Genomic DNA, 26,336 nt, shown 5'->3' on the forward strand with positions numbered 1-26,336 from the left:
CAGAAAGTGATACATTCCATGTGAATTTACAAAATAACTGTGACAGTAAATTCAGAAAAGAGGGAATTCTAAATGATGAAGCACGGATGGCTTTGTGGAGGAGGTGGCCTTATAGCTTTATCTTAAAAGACTGAGTAGGCTTTGGACATTACAAAGGCATGGATGAAGGTGGGGGCAATAGAATCAAAAAGTAAATACAGTCAGATCCTGATGAGAATTCTGACACTTTTACCTGTTCACCCGACTACACTGAGTTAACAACATTGGATTCATCTTTATCCCTTGCTCTTTGCATGCTGCTGATCTAATTTCTGGAAACCCATCCTGTAAAGAGAATATAGCAGAAAAAAATCTGGGGCATGCGTGTGCACACGCACACAGGCACACTTGTACACACACACTTAATCATAAAATGTTCAGCATTTCTTATGACCAAACATGTTCCAGATCGTATAGCGCTTTGGTCTACATGATCCATATCAGCATAAGTTTCTCCAAACCAGAGTATGCAGGACCCTCTATGTTTGAATATTCAGAGCCAGACCTCAGTCAAATATCATGTAGTTATTCAGGGAAAGTGGAGATGTGCCTTCAGGCAATGGCAGTACTTCTCAGCAAGGGATGACTTTACTGAGGTTGATCACCTAGATCAAGCTTCATGGTCATTTCTCCTCAAAATAAAATACTTGCCTTAAAAGCTCTGGTTTGGGGAATAGATAATCTCAAATATACAGCAAAGAAAAAAAAAGTCAGTAAATTTAATTTTGTTTTGATTATAGAGTTAAAGGGCATTGAATAAGTAGGAAACACTGATTATATCCCAAGCTGTCATACCTTAACTAAGTCAAAAGGAACTGAGAAACAGAAAACCACAAAATTTCACTGAGACCCATGAGAAACAATGGTGGCATTTATCTTATATCTCCTAGCAATCTTCAAGGAGAAGTATATTATTTATGAATAATTTTTCACCTTTTTTTTTTGAGGGATCAGGGTCCCCATTCAAGGATAGAATATTTCTGGGTATTTTCATCTGGTAATTTACACTCTACCTTTGAGTTTTTTTATTTTCTTAAAAGGCAAAAAAAAAAAAAAAACTGGGGGGAGAAAATAAAACAAGAGAAGGGAGTATGGCGAGGAACTAAAGACATGTTAGCATTCCCTAGAATATTCAACATATTAGACTCTTTTACCAATCCTGCTCATAATCATTGGCAGATGATCTATCTGCATAATCATATGCAGGTATCTAAGTGGACTGTATTTTTTTTCCAGTATGACCTTTCGTATAAAAATGTCTATTGTGAATAGTTAGATGCATGAGGTCAATTAAGGGCAAAATCTCCAAAACTAAAAGGAAAACGTTCTTTCTTTAGGTTCATCTCAATAGTTTGAAGCGTTTCAGGGACTTGGTCAGCACAGGATGTCCTCATTTGGCATTTTACCATGAGAGTCCCCTGAGGATGATTTTTTGTTAGTGCCTGCAGCCCTTGTTCCCCGAACATATCATCAGTGCCACAGAGGTGATAAGGCAAGTGGGGCTATAACAGAGATAAGGGAGAGAGAAGGAACTAAGCTTCCAAAATCATGGCTTCCATGGGCTGAGTCCATATGGATTCTGACCTTGGGTTCGAAATTGTTATCTTCCAAGTTCCAACTGTCCAGTGGGAAAAGTAGTGCACATATACTGTTACACAGTGGACTGTAAATTAATTCAAAGTCACTAGGGCTCCAGAAGAAAGGGCAAGGAAAACAGGCAAGAAAAGAGCTCCAGCCAATGACATCTTTGGCCTTCTACCTCCCACAAGAACAAGTACCTGTCATTTCCTCCAGGAATCAAAGAAATCAGTAGAAAGGGCATTCTATATTGCAATGACTCGAAGTATGCTGCAGAGAGATATGGAGATATATAGGCTGTGAGCCAGCTGGTGAGTGCCCTGAGAAAATCTTAACTTCTCCTATAGTTTGTGCTTGGCAAGTCCTCTGGAAAGATCTAGCTCACTCTCTCCATGACAGTATACAGAAGAACCTTAGTGTGATCTATTTAAGAGTGATGTAAGCTGACTTTGTTATGAAAACAATGTAATTTTAACATTGAAATGACATCTGGTCTGTGTCACGGCTCTATCAGGATGAATGATAACAGTAGGGGGGAGAGACCTGCCTTTGCCAAATACGGCCACTGATGAGTAATGCTTTATGCGTCTCCTTGTTCCCCTGTTAAGACTGGAACTGAGAACAAGAGCCTAATGTAAGTCCTGTCAATTTCCAAGTGATCAATTACCAGGTAGAATCATCAACATGTATCAAAATGCACAAACTTTGAAGCTGAATTTTTGTAGTTGTGTTTTTCTAAATAAGGAGAGGAATTTTGAGGAGATAGTTTCCTGGCAAGTAGTATAGGAGAATTTGCTCTGCTTGCTTCCAGAATCCTAATTCATATGGTCTGGGCAATACAAAGAAAGATTTGCACCTTGAACAATTTTGCGTAATCATTAAAGCCTTCCTTTGTCGTCTAATCGTTATTCTGGAGTAGACTCCATCCATTGGAAAATAAAGCCTACTGGCTGCCAGTGTTTAGATCACTTGTGGTATAGTACTGACAGGCTCTACTTATAATCCTTGTGGAGGCCTATTCTCTGTAGTCTGACTGTGATGCATTAAGAGCATCATGTGTTGGTCTAGAGGAGTCCTACTTCAGGAGATATGGCCCTGTACCCTAAGCCCCATCCTAAGCAAACCAGTGAGCCAACATTAATGCAAACAGGGGTCTCAGAGTGAGTGGCTTCCTTTTCCACCACAGCAAGTAGAGCTGTATAATGCATATTATATTATTTAATTCCTCTGTTTTCCAGGATTCCAAGCAGGCCTCATCACATACCTTCAATCTGATGACTGAAAAATATGGAAATATTTTTAACTCCACTTTGAAATGGGATCATGTTAATTTTGGGAGTCTTAAAACTGAACCATTTTCCATTATATTAGCAGCCAATTTCTGTATTTATTAAGTGCATTACTACAGAACTTAAAAAATAATGCCTTCCATCAGGAAACTTAATGAGCAATCATGTTATGAGACCTAAAACAGATCCTAGTTGAATCCCTTTTACATTTTTTCTTCAATTGGCTTTCCAGAGAGCTGTGCAGTGCCTCTACAAGCTCAAAGAACTGAGTGCCGAGAGATCCCTTCAACTCTGTATCCATAATGAAAAGGACTGACAATTGAGTTAATATGAATTTGTCACTATAATAAGGGCCCGAGCGCTCCACTTGAAAATCGGTCTAAACTTCAGGGTCATTAGTGGCTAAAAGAAGGAACCACCCAGTATTCTGCCAGTGTTATTTACATGCTTCCAAAGATTGCTTCTGGGAAAACTGGAGAGTATATCAGATATCAAGGTTTCTGACTTCAGATTCTCCTCACTTTCCATACTGCTGAGGAATTCATTTTTCATTGTGAGTTACATTCTGCATTTACAGTTTGAGTCAGTTTTACTAAATGCAGTCTGGTAAAAAAAAAAATCAATAAATAATTTTCTCATAGCAAATGAAATTAATAACACTTGAAATATTTTATAGAACTTGTAGAAGTTAGATATGTCACCAAGTGTTTGGGGATTTAAGAGATTATCCCTACATAAATATATAATACTGATATTTATTTATCATCTTTCTAGGCTAGGGAAATTCAAGTACCAGCTCAGACTGGTAGCATTCCCTGAAAGAATGTTCAGTCAGTAAGCTGGTGTGCATGTGACTGATGCTACATCTCAAACACAATTGTTTCCCAAGAAAAGGGTTTTTTTTTTTTGTTTTGTTTTGCTTTGGTTTTTGCTATCATTATCTTCTCTATCATTAACTCCTCCTGTATTTCTAATCTGTATGTTTTACCCATGTTTTCTTTGTACCTATATCTTTCATTTAAGCTATCACAAATTCATTTGAGAAGTTAACACACACAATGTTGTCAGTTGTTTAAGGTAGAAATAAATTTTAATTACATAATTTCACCTTACGCTTTCACAGAGAAATAGACTCAAAGACCCTCAATATTTCCTTCTTCTCAAAGGCCTAACTAGAGCTGGCACGTCCTTCTAGAAGTTTGGACCTAACCTAAATTTTATGGTTCTGATGGGCACTCATGAGGGTCCTTCTGAACCTGACTTCTATTTGGCACTAGAGGCAAGTGAGAGAACTGAAGATACAGGAGAGAGGCATGCTTTTCCTCTGCTAAAGCCATCCCCAAGGAACATTCTTGGGCAGGCATTCTCTCCTGGAACTTTAGCAATGGATGCAGTTTTGAACCTCACAGATAACACCACTCTCTTGGTTCCACAGAGGTGGGGAAAAAAAGATGTAGCCAGATGAGAAAATTTCCAAACTGGAAAGAGTCTTGGAGACAATCAGTTTCACTCTCAATACTCAGTTCTCTTTTATTCAAAGAGCACTCAGTTTTGCTTGACCATCCTTGTTTACAAAAGAGTTTGAGAAATAGAAGTGAACCCAAAAGTGTATCTACCAGAGGGCAAGGGTGCAGGCCAGAGGATGTTGTGGAAGAGAAGTCTCTTGCTAAGGAGGGAAAGCACCTCACCTTATCGAAACTGTCTGCTAAATTAAATGCATTTCCTGGGCTGTTTTATTCATAAAAGTCAATGTGTAGGTTAGGGAATAATTGATTGCCCAGAAATTGGCGAGTGCTTCCTAAGGAACATTTTTCTTTATGATGTCTTTGGCATTTGTGGTTTACTAGTTCCATTTCCAGCCTTAGCCACCACACCATAAAATTGTAGCTCCGTCCTGAGGCACCAGCTGTTACTTCTGCCAATAATCTCTGGGCTCAGAGACAATAGTGCAGTTACCGCGTGCATGGAAAGTGGATCCCTCAGTAAATGCTAAATTTATCAGGGAGGATATGACTGTTGAAGCACACTGAATATTATTTCATCTGGCCCCTAAATAGGAACTGGGGCAAATGACTGCATGGAGTCGTGCCAGACCAAGTTGGTGCAATTCCACGATGATAAATGCCAGACTTCATTTTATTTGCAGCCACTGATGTATGTGATGTGTCCAGGGTCATTTCCATGAGCTCTTCTAAGGGGACAATTATACAGGTTACAGAACAAATTGGTCTACCATAAAGAATACCCCCTCTGCAGAATGCTTTATAGACTTAGTAACTCAATGAGATAACAAATAGATTTTACTACTAATCTATGTACTGAGATTAGACTTGATAGAAAAATGGCCTGCTACATTACAGTGGGCAGAATCCACAAAGGCTGTGAAGAACCACCTTCCGCTTTCACCCTGAACAATAGCTAATGTCATATCTGATGAATCTAAGAAATTATGGAAAAGGATAAATTTCAGGAACTACTTAAATATGAAAAGTGAGACAATATGAAAGATTTTTTTTAATTTATTTAATATGTATTTATTTTTGAGAGAGACAAACAGAATGCAAGTGGGTTGGAGCAGAGAGAGGGGGAGGCACAGAATCTGAAGCAGGCTCCAGGCTCCAAGCTGTCAGCACAGAGCCTGATGCGGGGCTTGAACTCACAAGCTGTGAGATCATGACCTGAGCCGAAGTCGGACGCTCAACCGACGGAGCCACCCAGGCACCCCTGAAAGATGGGTTTTTATAAAGGCTCTTCTCTTAATTATATTTGCTATTGAGCCTCTTAAGCTGGGGAGAGGTGCAGGGCGAGTAAAATATTTTCCTCATGACAATGAATGGATCATTGCTTTAGAATTCTTAGAGGAGATTTTTAACTCGAGAGAGCCCCCCACTCACCTTTCCCCTACACATCCAAAGATTCTGAGTCTATGGTAAGGACAAGAAATCTGTGTGTTTGTTTTTAAAAGCTCTGCAGGAAAGTTTAATGGTCAGCTGGATCTGAGGACCTGTTGGTCTAATGTTATGTTCTTTCCATAAGCCTCAGGACCACACAAGTCTGCAATCTGATTTCTCAACATGGCACAAATCTTATTTTTACTAGGAATCCATGCTCTGGTCACTTCCTATGTGGAGAGTCACCATTCACTATGACTACCCATACTATAGGCCATCTTGTTTACTTTCTCTTTTGTGTTAAAACCAATAAAAATAGGGCACAGGGGTGGCTCAGTTGGTTAAGCGTCTTACTCTTGATTTTGGCTCAGGTTATGATCTCACGGTTTGTGAGTTCAAGCCCTGCATTGGGCTCTGTGCTGGCAGCAGGGCCTGCTTGGGATTCTCTCTCCCCCTCTCCCTCTGCCCCTCTCCAGCTTGTGCTTTCTCTCTCTCTCAAATAAATAAATAATTTAAAAAAAAAAAAAAAAGGAAAAGAAAAACCAACAATAACATTACTAACTCAAAAATCTTTCCTATCTTCTTTTGAATCACTACACAAACCAGCTCTTTGGCTTTATTTCCAAAAGTCTCTCCTTGGCCCAAATCACGACCCCTCTTTTTTGTCTACAATTGTGGAGCTTCTGACATTGACATGTGAGAGCCTCCCTCTTCAAATTAAAAGACATCCTACGCTGAGCTTCAATTCTCACCTTCCCATGACTGGTGCCTTGGTGTGTGTGTGTGTGTGTGTGTGTGTGTGTGTGTGCGCGCGCGCGCGCGCATGCGCGCACGTGTCCTCTTTTTCACACTGTTACCAGAGATATTACAGTATCAGGTTCTATCTTCCTTGGCTTTTTTTTCCAAGGTCACTCCTTTGGAAAGAGTCTATCAACTCACATGAATGGCTTCAATTTCCATTTCAACATTCATGGCAAACATATAGACAGCCTTCATCTAGACACTTCATCTTCACTGAAGGCCCATATTCCACACATAGCGTAATACATTTCCCATCATAGCTTAAATTAAATATGTCAAGATCAGAGTTTCTTATCTCCTCCGCACAAAATTCCTTAGCCTTCCATATTATTATGTCAGCTATCTCTTTGGAAAATAATATATATTTATATATATTATAGTTGTATTTATTTAAATACATTAAGTATATTAAATATTTAAATATATTATAATTGTACACAATCACAAGGAAAGATAGGACTATACAGAAGAGATTTTGGAGGAAGCAGGTAGAAAGAGCCCAAGGAAAGACATTGTGGTGGCTGTAATTTTTTTCTCCAAAATTTTTTTCGGCTTTATCCCTTTCCTGTAGTTCTCCACCACCCTGGACTGATCCCACCCAGCTTTCTTAGCCCCACCCCACCCTGACCTGAAGTAGGAGGGATTTTAGAAACCCTCCTAGCCTTCTGGACCTCAGCATCACAATAAGCTTGTTGATCATCAGATTCTGACCTGCTCTCCAGTTCCAATAGTCCAGTCTGTAATTTACCAAACACTGTGAAATTGCTACAAATTGTTCCAGGAACTCAAGAAAAACACACACAAACACAAACACACACACACACCAAAAAAACCCAATAAACTGCTAGGTTTCTGAAATCTATCTGAACAGGTTTGGTTTCCTATCTAGTTTCTCTCTTCCTGTCTTGACTTTAAGACTTTACCTCATCCTGATGAAGGCCCATCATTACTGCAATCATTTCCCTTGGAGGATTGATACCTCTCAGGAGAACAGGGTTCTGCCACGTGATGCTGTATGCAGTGCTTTGCCTGACCTCTCGGTTTTGTTTTATCCTTAAGTCTACATCACTCAGCTCCATGCTTTCTTGCCCATCCCACACAGTGGTTTACCTAGCTTCCATCTACCATTTCCATTCTTTCTGGGTGCCATGTTCTTCTGCGTTGGAATGGGCCTCCTCCCTTTGGGTGGATTTGCACAGCTTCTGTCATTTCCAGCTCCCTGCTCTGGTCCAGTGGGCTAGATCTTGTTCAGCCTCGTCGTCGTTCAGTCTGGTTCATCCCATTGTGATGAATCAGGGCTGGCCCTTGGACATAACAGCAGTTGCTGCTGTTGAACTCTTGTTATCTCTTTTGCCTTTAACCGCTCACTGCTCTTGTCTGCCTAAACAAAGAAGAGCAAGGAGCAGATGTCATTCTATTCATGCCTTCAATCTTCTTACATCTCACTTACCTCCTATAGCAAATTGCTGTTTCTCATCAGAGACCTCAAGACACTATTCCTTCTATTTTTTCTTTCTCTGTTTCTCTTTCTCTGCCATGTATGCGTGTGTGCGCGCACACGCACGCACACGCACACACACGGCTTGCTAAGTAACCTAAGAATCAATCACTTTTCTGCTCACTCTATGAGAAGAATGATACTCTTTTTAACCTTTCCTACACCCCAACTTGTAAATTTCCATTTTATTACATCATTTTGGTTGCAGTTCTCTCACCAGTCCTCCTGCCAATACTGTATAAGATAATGTAATGTGATAGCAATTTTCCATGTAATTCATTAGCCTGAGACTTCAGTTTTTGATAGTTTCATTTAAAAACTCAGTGTGTACATCTAGATATTTTGTCAAAATGCTTGCCAAAACCACTCACACTTGATAAAAGTAAAATGAAATATGTGCTCAGACCTGAATTGATGGCAGATAATTAGATTTTCTGTTCATGAAAATCAGGTCGGCTTTACTATCTGATGTTTTCTCCAGAAGAATTTGTATTTTACTACCTTCACCTGGCTTTAAGAAACTGATCGTTGCAAGAGAAAGCAGGAGCTCAAAGAGACCATTTCATGGAATTTCAATTTGTTTTCTCTAACCCACAGACCAGTTTTCAGGAAGAAGCGGTTGCAGAAAAGAAATTAAAACATTAAAGCAATTTCTATTTCTTAAGCTTTGACAGATCTAGATTGGAGGCTGGGGGCCAGTTTCTCAAAACATGCTGCTGGCGGGGTACCTGGCCAGCTATTCTCGCAGGGACATTAGGCTCTGCCCATCCGGGAAAGAGCATTTTCTCCGTGGCTGCTTCCCTGCCCTCTCCTTCACTGTCTTTCTATTCTTCTACAACACAAGCTCTACTCAGTAACATCGATTGTCCTAAAGGTCAAAATTGATCATGACAACCCATAATCAAAGTGGCCCATTGGCTTTCTGTTACGAGATTGTGCCCACATCACTTAGCATTTCTCTTAACCCTAAACGTTTCTCCTAAGCCCTCTTTCCCGGCTCACCTTCCATCAACCCTCTTGCACATACCTGAGCACAAAAACAGGAGCCCAACAGCACCTCACACTTTTCACATCTTTTCGTTTCTCTGTTATTTGCACCAAGTTTGTTTTCCTGTTTTTGTCTTTGAGCTTTAAATGTATTTCTGCCTGACAAACCTCTGCTCTTCCTTCAAGACCCAGCCCAGTTATTCCTGCCATTTTAAACTTCCCCACCCTTTGAGCTTTCTCTGCACAGAGCCCTTGTTTGATAAGTATCATGTAAGGGGGTAGGTGGTCTTCAGTTTGCATGTCTGTCACCCCTCTAAGCTGTGGATTCATATTCTTCTTTCTATCCCTGACACCTAACGCGGGCCTGATGCATAGGTGGATACTAGGTGAAGGTCTGTGGAATGACTGGACAGAATAACATGCTGTAGGAATCCAGAGTGTGCCTGATTACTTCATTTGGCCTTTTGTTGTGAGGTCCAAGTCGTGAGCTTGAATCACCTACACACCGTTCATTTTGCTCACTCTCATGGCCAAACCTACACTAAGAAGCCTATCTTTTCATCTAAACAATATGTGGGCTGCTTTTTACCGAAAAATCTCCAAGACCTTGGTAAAGCAACACAAACTCAAGTACAAAAGTGTGACAGTGAGAATAGCTGTATCATCACAAATGTCTCTGAAGCAAATACCTCGTGCCATCATTATGTCCACTGTCATAAGAAATGCACATGGCATACCTATTGGTATCCTGGCTCTTGGCAGCTGGGTTACTGTTGAGTATGGATGGCTTAGACAGAAGATTTTACATTATTGGGGCTCTGAAGACCCAGAAGTGTATTTTTATGGCTTCACTAACCTTTGCATATCTGTATCAGGAAGGCTGACCTTGTGAAAGAAATTTAGCTAGAATTATGGAGAGGATTTTGATCATTCTAGAAACTAAAAGATGATTGAATAGAAAAAGTTTTTAGGCCCTATGAATGTTACACCAAGACAGCAAGCTAATATAGGTAAGAAAATCCATAAATAAACTTTTAAGCCTTTTCTGGTCTCATTTTTTAGTACAAAATACTAAAAAATTATTATTTCTACTGAATTAGTAGCATTTATTCAGGATACATAAACCAGTCCATGAGATGTACTCTTATGTCTCCCTTGTTTCTTCATTTTATGAAATGAACCAGTTATTATAATTAATATGAGTTAAATCCAATTCTACAAGATTAACGTTAATAGAAGAGTTAAAATCCAATAGGATAGTATCATAATACATAGTTAATAAAGTATTATTTCATGTTCTAGAAGTCAATTATATCTGCTACTATAATTTCTAAGTTTTAGTGATATAAACATAAAATATAACTCTGAAAGGAGATCCATGGATACGTGTCAGATATTACCGACTTTCTGTTTACAGAGTTAGTTTTTATTTTACAAAATGAATATTGGAACATTAGGATTAACACACCATATATATTTTAGAGAGGAGCTGAGGAAGCTTTAATGGAAAGATGGTTGGAATCAAGAGACCAAAGCTTGGGGCGCCTGAGTGGCTCAGTCCGTTAAGCATCTGACGTTGGTGCAAGGCATGATCTCATGGTTCGAGAGTTTGAGCCCCACATCAGGGTCTGTGCTGACAGCCCAGACCCTGGAGTCTGCTTAGGATTCTGTGTCTCCTTCTCTCTTCGCCTTTCCCCACTCATGCTCTGTCTCTCTCTCTCTCAAAAGCAAATTAACATGAAAAAAAATTTAAGAGACCAAAGTTTGCTCAATTGTAAAATGAGAAGATTGAGTTAGATAGTAATAATAAAGCAGCAGCATTTGAAAATACTCTAAGTATGAAAGGTTCTTTCATATATGTTATTTCATTAGTTTTTCATGTCAGGTCTATGGGGTTCTTACTTTACATTTGATGAAATTGAAATTTGGAGAGGGAAAGTGGCTTGACCAAGGTCATGCTACTATAAGAGCTGTTACATTTATATATTTACAGCTATAAGCTACATATCGGTCAATGCCAATGCCAATCTAGATATCATATGTCCCCTTCGACCTACCAGATTCTCTGAACAAAAGTGTAGACTTTTTAGAGAATTTGTCAAATAGAACAAGTCATAACAATAATAACCTTTCCCTGTAAGAAGATTATGTCTGGGTCAAAAGCAAAAATAATAGCGAGGATTTGCTTTTTGTGTACTAACTGTGTACATCATACAACCCATAACAAAATAAAAAATTTAAAAGCTGACTTACATATTTCCTCCTAAAATCAATGCACACTTTAAATGCATCTCATCAGAAGTCCTGTAATTAATCCAAGAATGGCTCACCAAGTACTTTCTCACTGTGTTTGGTCTAGTGGCTCAATTTTTTGTTAAACAATGGCTTTATTTGCATTCTGTAAACCTGTTCTGGTTCTGTAAAGTCTAACTGGGGACAACTCCCATTAAAAACATAAAACATAAAAGGGAAAAAGGCAAAACACATTTTCGGTACAAAGCCAATGAACTCTATTCTGGTTTTGGTTAATTTTGATTTTAAGCTTTAAACTGCTGGCATCCGCAGGAGGCTAAATTGTCTTCTTGCTGATTTTCTCTTGCGATGATTACCTATAAAGTGCCTTGGGTCCCTTCTGTTAAGAATATGAGCTCCAAAAGAATAACTGTTTGGTGAAGTTTTAAACCAAGTAGAATACCTGAAAAAGATTTAAACATCCAAACAAGTGCTGTGCTGTAAAGTTCAGCAAGAGTCCACAGCCAGTGAATCACTGTGTTTTGCAGAGTGGAAAGCAGCAGCAGAAAGCGGGGGGCATACTGAGACTCTTGATATTTTGCTGGTAATAATTTTTGATTCATAGTTTATATCACTTTTAATGTTTACCTGGTCGTGATTAGACACTCAGGAAGTATTTCACCATATAGAGGCACACTACCCGGAGCATTTATGGCTCCCTACATTGCTGCAAAGCTAATTCCTTCCAAAATTACTCTCTTTGAATTAGGAAATGGAGTCCCCATAAAATTCAATCATAATCAGGGTGCCTGGGTGGCTCAGTCAGTTAAGCATCCAAATCTTGATTTCAGGCTCAGGTCATGATCTCACAGTCCTAGGCTCGAGCCCCACGTTAGACTCCGCACTGAGCGTGGATTCTCCCTGTCCCTCTGCCCCACCCCTGCTTGTGCTTTCTCTCTAAAAATAAATTTTAAAAAATTGAATTATATTCCTTAAGTGGAAAAAATTACACATAATTATGGACCGTTCTCATCTCAGTCCAAGTAGATCTTCAGGTTCCTTGTCTAGTGGCTAATAGGGATATTCCATGACTCTGGGGGAAGAAGGAAGGAAGCATAGAAAAATGCAAAGATAGACAACTGCTAAACATGATGCCCAGGAGACTTGGGATACAAATAAGACTATGGGCTGGTTTTGATTTATTCTTTAGTGTTTCTGTGGATGTTTCAGACTGTTTTCATGTCAAAGACTCACCAGGTCACACTCTACACAGTCATCCTTACTACAGGAAGTCCATGTCTCCATTGGATGGGCCCTTTAATTTATAAAGCATTTATCAGGATGACAGACAATGATTTAAAAAGGCAGGAAGTTAACAAAACCAGTCATTTCCTTTTGTTATCGGTATCAGTTTTTAGTTCATTAAAAAGAGAGGAGGGAAGGAAAGGTTTTCTACAAAGAGTGGTGAATTGGATTCCAGCAGCACGAGAGAAGAAAAACACTAGGATGATAGCAGAATAGATAAATACCAGATGCGGACTCAAACTCTGGAGATGAGTTTTAATCCTGACTCTGGCATCCTCTACTTTTGAGGTGTTGGCCAATGTCAGTGAGTTTCAGTTTGCTCACCTGTATAATGAGAGGTGAAGAGGGAGATTTCTGCGGTGGAGCATTGGGAGATTATGCTTCTAGACTGGAGGGTAGGGTGTTGGTGAAGGCAAGGACTGAATTTGAGTAGAAAATGACTAATACCATTCTGATGACAACGGGAGTGGGTGATCAGGAGAAGGGCATAACCATGAGCATTTGCAAGTGATTTAGCATGAGGAATTATTTGTTACAAAATAAACAGGAGCTTAGTGAGGTAGCCAGAATGGCCTTCTAGGGAAACAACATTGGCAGATGATTCCTGAAAAAATTTTCCAACAAAACTAGCCAGAAGATTAGTAATGACTGAGAAGAGAATTTCCCCTTTTAAAAATTGATGTATGAATTTTCTACATGGCAGAATCCAGACAAGAATTTCAAAAAGGGCCAATAGAAAACAGAGCTGAGGAAGGTTACCACCTGTGGTAGGAGTCCAGAGTGGGACCCAAGCATGTAAAGAAGATTACAAGAAATAAACATTCATCCTTAACAGAACTGATCCCAAGTAATGCATCCATAGAAAAACATAAAAAGTTCATAATATTTTTGGCTTGTTTTATTTCTTTCCCCCTATAAAATACAGATCAGTCTAGACAGATAGGGACAGTAGAGAGAAAAACAATGGCCCACAATCCATTCATAAAGAGTTAATTACATTACTGTAAAGACATTTCATGGAATATCTTATGCCATTCTAAAGAAAAGTTTTAAAAAATTTTATGCCATGGGAAATGTTCAAAATGTTGAACATTAAGTGAAAAATCATGATACCAATTTTTATTTACACACACACACACTATATACATATATGCATATATACGTATATATATACACATGTATATGTATACATATATGCATATATATACGTATATATATATATACACACGTATATATATAGTCTGAATTGTGTAGCTGTATATTTTAAAAGCTAAAAGTAAACATTTTTAAATGTTAAATGGTGATCTCTAGTGGTGAGCTTATGGGTGATTTTCATTTTTCTTCATTTCTGCATTTGTCAAATTCTCAACAACGAGTAAGTATTACCTTGATGGGCAGGAAAAACAATTTAAGAGAAAGAACACAGAATAACTGAAAGTAATTCATATTATTTTAATTGTATTTAGTGGAAAAGAACCCATGAAATACAGACTAGCTGATATTTCACATGAAGATGGACAGAATTCTGTTCCGAATCAAGTTTTTTTTTTCTAGATTATCAGAGAAAGCAAAAGCCAAAGATAGGCACTGAAAATCGGATTTAAAAGAAAAAGGGTTGTATTATCGATTTCTACTAACCTATCAGTTTTCTACTACTAACCTATCGATTTCTACTAAGCTTGATGTCAGTAAATAAGCCTTACTGAAATACTTTAGTTCCTAGTCTGTCTTCTCCTTGGTTTCCATAATAATAATTTTGACAACCATCATTTGTTGATTGCTTACTATTCTGTTTTTGTATATAATCCTCTCAACAACCTTATGACATAGATATAATTATTCCATTTTTATAGACAAGAAGACAAACATATAGATTAAGTCACTTGTAGGAGTTATAGACAGTTCATTCCCAAAAGTCCCACTTCTTAACTTGACATAATATTGATCATGGCCATAATAGGAATAGCTAATATTCCTATTCCTATAATGCCTGTGTTAAGGCTCTGTGTTAAGAATTTTGTATGTATTATCACAATGACTGTTTGCAGCAATCAGATGAGATAAATACCATCATTATAACCACTTTCCAGAGTAGGCACTTGAGCCTTAGAAAGAATAAGTAACTCACACGGGTGCAGCTAATAAATGACAGAAGGAGAAGTTTGCAACCTGATTCCCTTTCCTAAGAAAGCATTTTAGAAGGTCATTTTTTTGCACCCCTATTGTGGAGTCACTCAGAGCCATGGTCACGGTCACAGTGTCCTGATTAGCCTTAATAATTATGTTATTTATGGAAATAAATGAACATTGAAATAGTTTAACAGACTTCCTGGAGAGCTTCTTAGATGACACCTCCAGTAGAAACAAACCAGAGCCCCACCTGCATTTCTCACATTATATCCCATGGGGTGAGTAGTCAATAAATATTATTATTTATTGTTTTATTTTTTGTAAATCAATAAGCCCCCATTGTGAGATGCAAAACGAAAGTCCAAACATCTTTGCAGAATATGTAGTATGAACACATAAGGATTGATTGCTTAATCTAATGTAAAATAGCAATAAAATATTAGACATGCAATAGAAATGCAAAGTACAAAACTCAGCAACAATTCACTCATTATTGATTATTGGCTCTGTTCAAGAAAATATCTGGCATCTTGTCTTTTAGAATATTTTGTATAAACGCATGCAGAGAGACTGATTTGCCATTGATTATTTTGTGGCCATGGAGAAAGGATGGGAAGGAAGAAAAAGAGAGAAAGCATGTAAATAAAAAAATGTAAGAAAGCCCAGCTTTATTTCATGATGTTCTATTCTTAAAACTGGACTCTTTTGGATAGAGATGCTTTCAGCATACACTAGCTGCTGTTCTGTAACATTCTAGGAGTGAAATCCTTCCACTGTTTTCCAGGGAAACTCTACATTGAACAAAGAATCTTGACAGAGGAAGAAAGTCCAAAGGCAGAAATAATCTCTGGAGAGAGATTCAGTAATAACCCAGCAATGTTTGAAATGTCCAATATGAAGAGAGTTTTTGAAAAGGATGGGAACTCAAAAGTTTTGTTGCAATTCACCAGCATCAATTTCACTTAATTCCAAATTCTTATTAAGGGCAGTGGCCTTTTATAAAAAAAAAAAAAAATTATAAATTGAGGACTTGACAGAAGTTTCAAAAATGGAACCAAAGATATTTATGTGTTATGTGTTATCCTTGATGCCACAAAGTATTGAACATTATCCTCAACTTTGAGGGATTTGTCAAAACAACATTTTCTACAGAATTTGGCCTTTCCCATTCCCTGTATGGAGTACAGCAAAGATCTCAGACTGTGGACACTTAAGCTGTCCTGACAAGTTAAGGGAGCAGTTTCAAGATGCTGAGAACCCTCCATCATTTGGTTAAAAGTCTCTCTCATGGAACTTGCGCAACGCCAATAATTTTGAACGGTCTTTAAACATCTAGACAAAGATCTGTTTTCATGTATTTCAACATGATGTCCAATGCTTGATCCACTTTATTTTTCACTATACTGACCAATTGTCAGCATGTACATTTAGGTAACAAACCCAGGATCTTTATGACTTTACCCTCCTTAAGACTGAAGTTTATCGACTGTACAGCAAGGAGGCAATGGTAAGGTATAGATTTTATATATCACAAAATTATGGTCACTTTAACACATTCATACCATTTTCTCTTCAAAACTTTACTCATGTGGTTTTCACACTAGCCTGCTATAATGGAATAGAACCCTGGGGGATACTAGAATTCTTAGCATATTATTTATTAGAGCAATAATTCTAGGGTCCCGGCAATGTTTCTTTCAAGTGGTCAACCAGCACAGGACAGGAAGGGAGCTCACAGGCTTTTCTTTAGAGACTAAAGCTGACCTTGCTGAAAGGAGAAAGATCAAAAATGAATTACTTTTGTTCCTATTTTGCATTTGGAAAAAATAAATTGGTTGCCTTTCAGTTACAAAAGTGAGCAGAAAAAAATAAAATAGGGTAAGCCGCCATTGGAAAACCCCTGATCCCGTGCTCTGTAAAATTCTGTGGGTATCCCAAGAGAATAGCAGGATTTTTAGCTGGCCCTGCCTCTTGCCTTGCTTGAAGCAATCATTTCAATTACCACTTGATAATGTGGAGATCAGGGCATGGATGACAAGCCTCCCGAGAAACTCCCTTCATTTAGCTACTTTAGCAACTCTCAACCTCAGAGTCTATTTAAGTGCCAGAATAGTACTATCCCTGTTTGTCAACCTCTCTTCAGAGCAGGAGCTCTGGAAAAGCATGATTTCAGTCCCCTCCGTGTAACTAGCTGATGTAAAAGGGGACCTAGCAGAGCTGGGACTGGGAAGCTGAACACTACTAGCCTTTATGCCACTTGCTTCTCTGATTTCAGGGTTCTGAAGTAGGTAGGCCATTATACAGGATGTGATCCCAAGCTACACAGGAGAGTGAATTTGAGGGTATGGCCCATGACTCCATCAAATATTTCCTGACCCCCACCTCCACCATCTGCCAACTGCCTTTTTTTTTTTAATTTTAACGTTTATTCATTATTGAGAGACAGAGAGTGAGCATGAGCAGGGGAGGGGCAGAGAGAGGAGCAGACAGAATCTGAAGCAGTCTCCAGGCTCTGAGCTGTCAGCACCGAGCCCGACGTGGGGCTAGAACTCACAAACCGCGAGATCATGACCTGAGCTGAAGTCAGACGCTTAACTGACTGAGCCACCTAGGCGCCCCGCCAACTGCCCCCTTTGAGGTGACTAGGTAAACAGGCAAGTAAGAACTACAGAGTAAGCCACTCCTTTTCAACTAATAATAACAACTTTTCATAACATTTTAGAGTCCTTTGCAAAATTATTTTGCATGCATTGTGTTATTTCATCTTTGTGACTACCTGTGAAGTTGTATCATCTACAGTTGATGAATGATGACACCCCCTATTTGATCATCATAACACTGTGAACATCAGTCACTGTGCAGTGAGCTTTATTATCCCCATTTGATAGACGGTAACATTGATGTTTAGAAGGATGCCAGAACTGGTCCAAATACCTTGGCTAGAAAGTGGCCGAATCAAGATACTAATGAACTTGTGTAATCCGCATCCCAGTCTGATGCTCTCGACCTGTCAACAAAGGAAACAACAGATTGAGTCATGGCCTGGCCCCTCCTTTATGACCCATCTTAGCATGGAAACTTGAGCAAATTCCCAAGTAGATCTATACCCAGAGTTTCTCCTAATCTAAAGATGATGGGAAAACATTATTAGAAATAATATGAATAGCAGCGTGTTTTATCCTATTTGGAATGTTAATTAGGGGAGTGGATTTGGGTCACTTATGGAAAATGTGGAGAATATATGCGTGAGTCTTCTCTGACTGCCCCTTTCTCTCTGTTACTCCAAATCCCCAACTAACTCATCAAATCAATTTTTGAAGAAAAAACAAACAAAGCTTAAAATGGGCCAGGAATTTAAACCAAGCATACAAAGGCAATCCATAGCAAGCTCATCTTTCCTTGTAGGCAGAGAGAAATCAATGTCAACAACGTTGCTGGATAATGCCCGAGGTGATACGTAGAGAGCTGTGGACTCAGCAAGGGGCAGCAGCATGACCTATGATTACGGTCCTTTCCTTTTCTTTTTAAATAAATGCCATGAGGGAAATGCCACTTCTGACATTTCATAATACTTTGTACTTTGGGGAAAAGAAACCAGCCAAGGAAGCTAGGCCTGAGGTAAGAGCCACCAGAAATGCTTAGCATGTCAAAGTACAACATCAATAACCCTTGATCCTGGAGGGCAGGATTCTGTGGGGAAACCTGGGGAAAGGGATGGATTGAGGGCCCATGGTGCTGACAGACTGAGCAATGGTGCTTAGCTTTGGGGCACATGGCCCTCCCTGTCTCTGGCATGCAGCATTCCAATTTTCTGTTTAGCAGGACCAGCAAAATTTGAAACTCCGTACCAGAAAGCCTCAACATCCTCACAGCATTTTCTCACCCAAGACACAGTTCTTTCTAAAGACTAGGATTTACCCTGAAGCTTGCTTTAAAAAAATAATAACAGCTTTATGAAGACACAATTCACATGTCATACGTTCACTTATTTAAAATATGTGATTCAATGAGGTTTAGTGTATTTTTGGAATTGTGTAACCATTGCTACAATCAATTGTAGAACATTTTTATCACCCCCAAGTGAAAACCCATTCCCATGAATAGTCACCATCCAATTACTGACAACCCCCCCCCCCCCCCCCCCCGCCAAACCTCAGCCCTAGGCAGCCACTAATCTACTTTCTGCCCCTATGGATTTGCCTGTTCTGGACTTTTCATATAAATGAATCATACCATACATGAACTTCTGTGTCTGGCTTCTTTCATTCAGCATAATGTTTCCATGGTTCAACCATTGTTGAAGTGTAGGGGAGGAAAGATAATTTTTCCTCCACCTTTTAGAGTTCTTGGCTGAGACCATGGACTAAAAGAAAGATAAATAAGAGAAATAAAACTTACTAACATGTATACTTCATGTCTACATGAGAGACACCCAGGGACAAATTAGTTATTCCCTAAGGTAGCTTAAATGCACGCTTACATACCATCTTAGTAGGGGAAGAGGTGGAGAATGTAGGCCTCTGAGAAGAAAGCAGATGATTTTTAGGAAAGATGATTAGACCCTTAGAAGAACAGATGGGAAGTATGACAGTGTGTGACAAAGTTTGTCAGGATGTGACATCCACTTGTACTCTCGTCTCCTGTGGTAATGGCTGATGACACTTGCAGGGAGGGAATCTGTGACAGTCAAGCTCCTTTTAGAGTATCTGTCTTTAGGCAGATGGCGGGGGGCGGGGGGCAGGGGGTGCAGTTCAGAGAAAGGGTGTCCCTGCATTTGCTGTTTTTCGAGTACCTATTACTCAAAATTATCAGCATACCAACATGACATGTTCTGCCATCCTTCAGTTAGTGTGTGTCAGAATTTCATTTCTTTTTCTTGTTGAGTAATACTCCATTGTGTAGACAGACCACATTATGTTTATTCGCTCATTAGTTGATGGATAATTAGGTTGTTTCCACCTTGGGGCTTTCATGAATAATCTTGCTGTGAAGACCTACAAGTGGAATCGCTGGGTCATACGGTCACTCTGTTTTTTAATTTTGGAGGAATTGCTAGGTCTTTTCTGCAGCATTTTGCATTCCTGCCAGCAGTGTAAGAGAGTTCTAACCCCTCTACATTCTCTACAACACTTGTCATTATCTGTGTGTTTGCTTCTAGCCATCTTAGTGGGTTTGAATTGGTATCCCATTGCTGTTTTCATTGGCATTTCCCCCACTAACTAATGATGTTGAGCATCTCGTCACATACTTATTGTTCATTTGTTGATCTTCTTTGGAGAAGTGTCTATTCAGATCCTTTGCCCATTTTCCTGTTGGCTTGCCCTTTTGAGTAATAGTCTATACCAAAGCTTTTAACATTAAATTTCAAATTTGCCTCACCTGATGACATCATGCTGTGGTCGGAGAAGTTGCCAGATCTTTTCCCTTCAGATGTAATCAATCCTGGGTCACTTCTTTCTTGAGTCTAAGTATGGTAGCCCTAATGTGGAAAGTTTTCAGTTCCACCAACATGCCTTTCACTGACATGGCTCAGAAGCTGAGAGTGGGGATATGAGGCATTACTATCTTCTGTGGCAACTGAAACCCTTATTTTTCTTACTCTCCCAGTAGAACTTCCATTGTGTAAAAGCCTATCACCAGAGTTCCTATCACTTGGTTGGGAAGGAAATAACTCTGTATGAGTGTAAACCCTGCTGCCTGAATGCTCAAGGTGTTTTCTCACCTATACTATTAGGGTGGCCTGAGGAGACCAGCATTTCCTCAGAGGAGAAAAGAGCAATTTAAATAGTCTATATAATCCACTTTAGTGAAGGACAAAGCAAAATGTTTCTCCCATGTTTCAGTCTAGATTGCTAATTAGACCTGACATTTAGTTTTGACTCTGACTTTCTCACAATTCTATCTATTCTTTATTTAATACATTCTTTTAAACATCAGGCATACAGTCTTGCTCCCCATTAGCCAGTTGCCAGCCCCTACTGCATATTGGAATCACCTGGAAAACTTTTAAAAACTGTATTCTTGCTGGGGCCCCACAACCAGAGTGTTTGATTTCACTGCTTTCGAGTGAGCCGAGCCCCCCACTTAAAGTTTGCAAAGCTCCACATGTGATTCTAATATGCAGACAGAACCGAAACACAAGCCCAGCTATTACCAGCCTCTCAATTTGTCATCTGACTTAATAAAAGAACGCATTGTCCTCTCTAGGTCCGTGATTCTCAAACGTTAACATGCATAGTGTCATCTGGGTATCTTGTTAATACACAGATCTGATTTGGTGGGCCTGGGGGGTAGGCCTGAGATTCTGAAGTTCTAACAAGCCCCCCACCTCTCCCTATGAGGCTGAGGCTACTGATCGGTGGCTCAAAGTTCTCAGAATTGGTGAGTCCCTACATATTCATGGCACTTTTCGATTACTTCTAATAGGACCTCTATCTCCTCAGGGATTCCACTTTTTAGAACAGCCATCATAAAATATATGTGTTGCTCTCCTTTTAAAAATAGAATTGAAATTCTACTATTGCTAATCTAGGCAATCCTTAACAAAAAGATAAAACAATACACCTCTATATTAATTTAAAATAATGATCCAGATCCTTTAAAGTGATCATAAAAATACTGCACAGCTGAATGAATAAGGAACTTTGTGCGTCATATAATTGAAGGTATTGGTCTTTAAAGCCAGTCATAGGAGTCTCACTTTGTGACCTTGGAAGTTTCTTCACTTCTCTGAGTCATTGTTTCCTCTGTGAATGTTAAGCAGCAGAAGTTACTTCTAGGGCTGTTATGAAGACAGGTGAATTAAGAAATGTAAAGTGCTCATAGGTTCATTGACTTCTCAGTAGGCCTAAAGAGAGTTTAGGGTTTTTTTTTAAATAAATGTTAAAATAGCCATTGAGGTATCCAAATATGTGAAATACTCACTAAAATCTTTTACATGGGGATTTAAAAGTAGAGTCTCTTCTCTTTAACCTCCCAAACTCATCTTTTTCTCACTTCTCTTAACATCAAGAACAGTCTTGAGAAAAACCACAGAAGGGCAAATTGAGGTTGACATAGAAAAAGAGGCCCTGATGCTACTTTGACTTACTGATGAGATATCAGAATATATTTTACAGAGATTTTCTTCTTCCTTTTTTTTTTTTTTTTTTTTTACCTCTGCTACAAAAGCCACCTCTTTCTTTCCTTTCCCACCATCTGCCTGAGTCACCACCAGATATACAAACTCCTTGGCCGAATGTTATAAGGTGTTTGGGTCTTTTGAGACCCATCAGATACCAGAGAGACTGAGAAGTCAAAATAGTTGTTGGTTTATTATCAGAGAAAAAGCACTACAAAGAAATCAAAAGGAATAGCCCGTATTTTTCCACTAAACAAATTGATCTTCCTTAAAATCTTTCCCCCCCTAGAAATGGAACCAAGGTGTATTACTATAAAAATTTTGGCCATATTGAGAAATCATCTAATGTTATCATAAGATCTGTAACTACTTTGCTAGTTTCCAGAAAACATCTTTTTTATAGTACACTCAACAACTTTAGAGAGATGTTTTAAAAAAATCAAGTGAAAAGTTCTCATTACCTTCTTCATAATTATGGTAGATGAAAATTGCACGATATCAGCTTTTCTATTTGTTCGTTATCAGGGCAATCAGAGTACAAGAGTTGTCGTTGGTTGAAGGGCTATGTCTACCTGAGTCTTCCAGTCTTGTTTTGGTTAACCTTTCAGTCTAAAGAAATAAAACTTGACTTGACTGCTACCTGTCGGTAAAGAGAACAAAAGGACAGCCAACAGGAATCTGTGTTCTCAGGGAGAGGGAGTCCCTGTTATAAAGCAAAAGCCCTTTGAATATGGGATTGGTGTGGCAATGGGGGGTGGGGGTGGGGTGCAAATGGGAGGGCCTTTAATCTTTTCAGTCCTTGAGATTCTATATCCACTGCAAAATTATGAGGAACAGAGGTGTGCTTCTGCTGATTATCAAACTAGAATAACTGGAGTCCTTACCAAATCCACCCCATCTCATGTAACTTCCCCTGTGATGGCAGAAGTGGCATTAGGCTCTGAAAAGTGAGCAAAGGACAGCCTAAGGATAAGTTCCCTTAAAAATTACATTGGTTAGGGGGTGCCTGGGTGGCTCAATCGGTTAAGCTTCTGGCTCTTGATTTCAGCTCAGGTCATGATCTCATGGTCCTGGGATCGAGCCCCAAGTCAGACTCTGGGCTGGGCTCTGCGCTGAGTATGAAGCCTGGTTAAGATTCTCCCTCTCCTTCTGCCCCTCCTCTGCTCGTGCTCGCTCTCTCTTTCTCTCTCAAATTATGTTAGTCATTTTCACCTTTGCTACCTTTGCTAGGGGGAGAAATGAAAGGTGAACATTAGCAATCTCTTCTGATTTTTGCCTCTCTTGATTTCAAGGGCTAATTCTTAAGGATTAACTTTATCCTGCCTCTTTAAATGGACTGAAATGTCCTTCAATAATCAAGTTGCCTATTAATAGTTTTACTATGCAAGAGCACCAAAATCAATTTATAATTTAATGGTTCCTCCTGTCAGGGATACTATTGATGGTATTATTAATGATTTTGAAATAATATGCCATTATGCAAATCCCATCTATTTTAGGTGTCTTTGCCAGGCACCTACAGAGGTACTGTTTTCTTTTTCTTCATCTTGGATTTTCCAGTCTTACAGTTATCAAATCCTGAAACATTTTCTAAGGATTATGGACCTAGTAAATATTGATAATCTAAAGGTAAACTTTCAGTGCTTATTGTATTATACAAATTGTGTGGGATTTTATATTTCTCATACTCCAGAGTATAGAAAATAAAGCTGCTACAACAATAGAGGATTAAATTCACAAAGGATACAAAACAATGTTATTTGGTTACTTCCATTCATTTGTGAATGAGTGATCATGTTGCTTTTTGGGAAGAAAACCGGTAGTTTTTTCTTAACAGACTTACCCGGTTAGCCAGGCTACTCCAGTCGTCTCTATGGTGCTCTATTTATGCAAATCAAAAAAACGTGGGATTACACATAGGATGGGTTGGGACTGCAAGATGCAGAAAGAGAAGTCAAATGTTTTTAGGTAATATAAGCAAGAGCATTGCAACATGACATTCAGCTTAATGTAGCTGAACTACATTAAGCTACATTCATTCAACTTCATGAAGTTGCCTTGATAAGGCATGTTAGACCATCAAGTCCAGAAGATGGTGGCAGGGCCCTTCTAATGCCCATCAGCACTTTGCCACACTTGGTCTTACGGGTGATTTCTTTAGTGGAATTGTACAACTGCAGTTTATGACTATAAGGCAGGAAGATGGAAATTAATACCCCAAATGCATAAATTTAATGACAAAGAGGATAGACATTTGGCAGGTTTTGCAAAATAAACTTGATTTCACTGATAACATCAAATTCAGTTCTGAAATAAAGAGTTCATGTATCATCATGGCTTACATCTCTTGTGCTCTCTCTAATAATTTTTAACTTTTGGAGATTGAGGAATGATCAGATATCTTAATACAGTCAGGGCAGGCTGATTTTATTATATATTTACACACTCTCTCACTCTCTCTCTCTCTCTCTCTCTCTCTCTCTCTAAGTAAATGGGTCACTTCCAGAAAACAATTCTAGAAGTTAGACAGGAACTGTTCACTGTATACACGTAGTTGGACTTCATCACATTGTTGGTAGTTTTGTAAATACCTAACTACTCTTTAAAAATGATTTAAAAAATAAAAAATAAAAATAAGAATAAAAATAATTATTGTTTTAGTCATTTACAGATGTTCACCTGGCCTTAGTATTTCAGTCTTTGAGAACACAGCTGAGATAGAAAAGGCCCTGTTATGAACCCCAATTCCTCAGTAATGAGAAATTAGATATGAGCATCATTCAGGGATATTCTTTAGCTGAGGAACAGAGAGCCAGTTATGGGGCTCCAAAGGACCAGACGCAATCATTTGATCTTATTTCCACATTGTTAACCCCAGAAAGTAAGACTAAAGCATTGAGCATTAGGAACTAGGATTTTCAGAAAATTAAAAGCAACTTCTACCTTTATTTAATACTAGGAAAGAACACTGAAGCTCCTTGTCATACATAGGTCTAAATGAAACTTGATGGCTTTGATCAATAACTAGAAGAAAAAAAAAAGATTATAAACAAAATTTGTTCCAGAAGATCTAGAAAACTCCACTCAAACTAAATAACGTCCATGACATTAAAACTGTGTCTATGTAAATTCATTGTTTCAAAAACTTTAGTCAGAAATGTTCTTGGCCAATGTTACTGGAAAAAAATTTTTTTTCAAGGGCAAACAAGTGTTTAGGGGGCTCTGAGTAAGTTGCAATATAGGAAGTGATTAAGCCCTTATTAATTAGAAGGTAACGTTAGATTTCTTTTCACAGTCATCAGGCTTATGGGAAATTGACATTTGCATAATATTTGCATTTGTCCTACTGTCTGTCAGTCACTCTTAACCAGAGGACCCTAAGGCTACAAGTGCTAATGGATGAATTACAGGAAGAATTCTTAACTAAATGCCTTGGTGTATTGCTAAAGTTGGAAATAGTATAAATGGTATATTTTGTAAGAGTTGAAATTCAACTTTGGAGGGATGAAAATAACTATAACATCATGGTTCCCCATCCCCCACCTTCCAAAACAGCTATTGGGAGGCCTCAGCTTTCTTCTTTAGAAAGACAAATAAAACATGAACACCTTCCCCTTGAGATCTAGGTGGAAAATCTGACTAACTTGAAGAAGAGTCTGATTCTAGGACATTGGGTGGGGTAACATAAAAGTGTTTGATTTTATTTTGTGATGGTCTTATACATTTATTACTTTAATAAAACTTTATGATAAAAATATTATGTTTGGAAATACAGTAAAGCAGAATGAAGGTAAAAAAATTAAAAAATGACCCATAAGCCAGTCACTCACAGATAACCTCTGTTGATATTTTGATGTGATTTACCTATTTGTTCTAAAGGATTGATTTCTGGGGCACAGCTCAGACAATCCTACGATTAAGGCATTTACTAAGTAAATATTTTTTTTCTTATTATTGTGACCTGTGTTCTTCTGCTTTTCCTCCTCATGATGATGATGATAAACCTATTAGTCCTGAGTGCTACGTGTTGCCTAAAATCATTCCATGGCCTTGGGCAGGGGAGCTATGCATTGGGTGACCTCTATAATCTTACAGACCTACCCCACACCCATTCTGGAAGAACAAAGTCACAGTACGGAAGGTTCTCTGGAAGTACAGAAGTTTGTCTGGAAGTGCAGCTCGTTAACCTTGCTTTCCTCTTCTCTATGTTCCTTCTCTTTCCCTTGTTCGTCAATTTCTACTCTTCTCTGTTTCAGCAAAACAATATCAGTCAAGGTAATTGATGATGAGGAGTATGAGAAAAACAAGACCTTCTTCCTTGAGATTGGAGAGCCCCGCCTGGTGGAGATGAGTGAGAAGAAAGGTGGGGGAGCTGCTCCAGGGCTGAGCCCAACAGCTTCTTGCTGGCCTGTGCCACCCCTGGATGCCTGCACTCTTCAGACGTGACTCACAACACACACATCCCT

General features: G+C 38.9%; 1 protein-coding gene across 12 annotated transcripts in view; it reads left to right on the forward strand.

Moving 5' to 3' along the window:
• The window catches only part of SLC8A1 (solute carrier family 8 member A1), a 385,679-nt gene that overhangs the window by 292,418 nt on the left and 66,925 nt on the right, over positions 1-26,336 (forward strand). For 8 of the 12 annotated variants that reach the window (XM_030311231.1, XM_030311225.1, XM_030311226.1 and 5 more), the window contains one exon: positions 26,127-26,233. The exons of the other annotated variants lie outside the window; for them this stretch is intronic. In XM_030311231.1, coding sequence (XP_030167091.1) covers positions 26,127-26,233 — 107 coding nt within the window. The remainder of the gene's footprint in view (positions 1-26,126; positions 26,234-26,336) is intronic. 12 annotated transcript variants of the gene reach the window in all.

The sequence above is a fragment of the Lynx canadensis genome, chromosome A3, assembly GCF_007474595.2.
Source record: "Lynx canadensis isolate LIC74 chromosome A3, mLynCan4.pri.v2, whole genome shotgun sequence".
NCBI classification, from domain to species: domain Eukaryota; kingdom Metazoa; phylum Chordata; class Mammalia; order Carnivora; family Felidae; genus Lynx; species Lynx canadensis.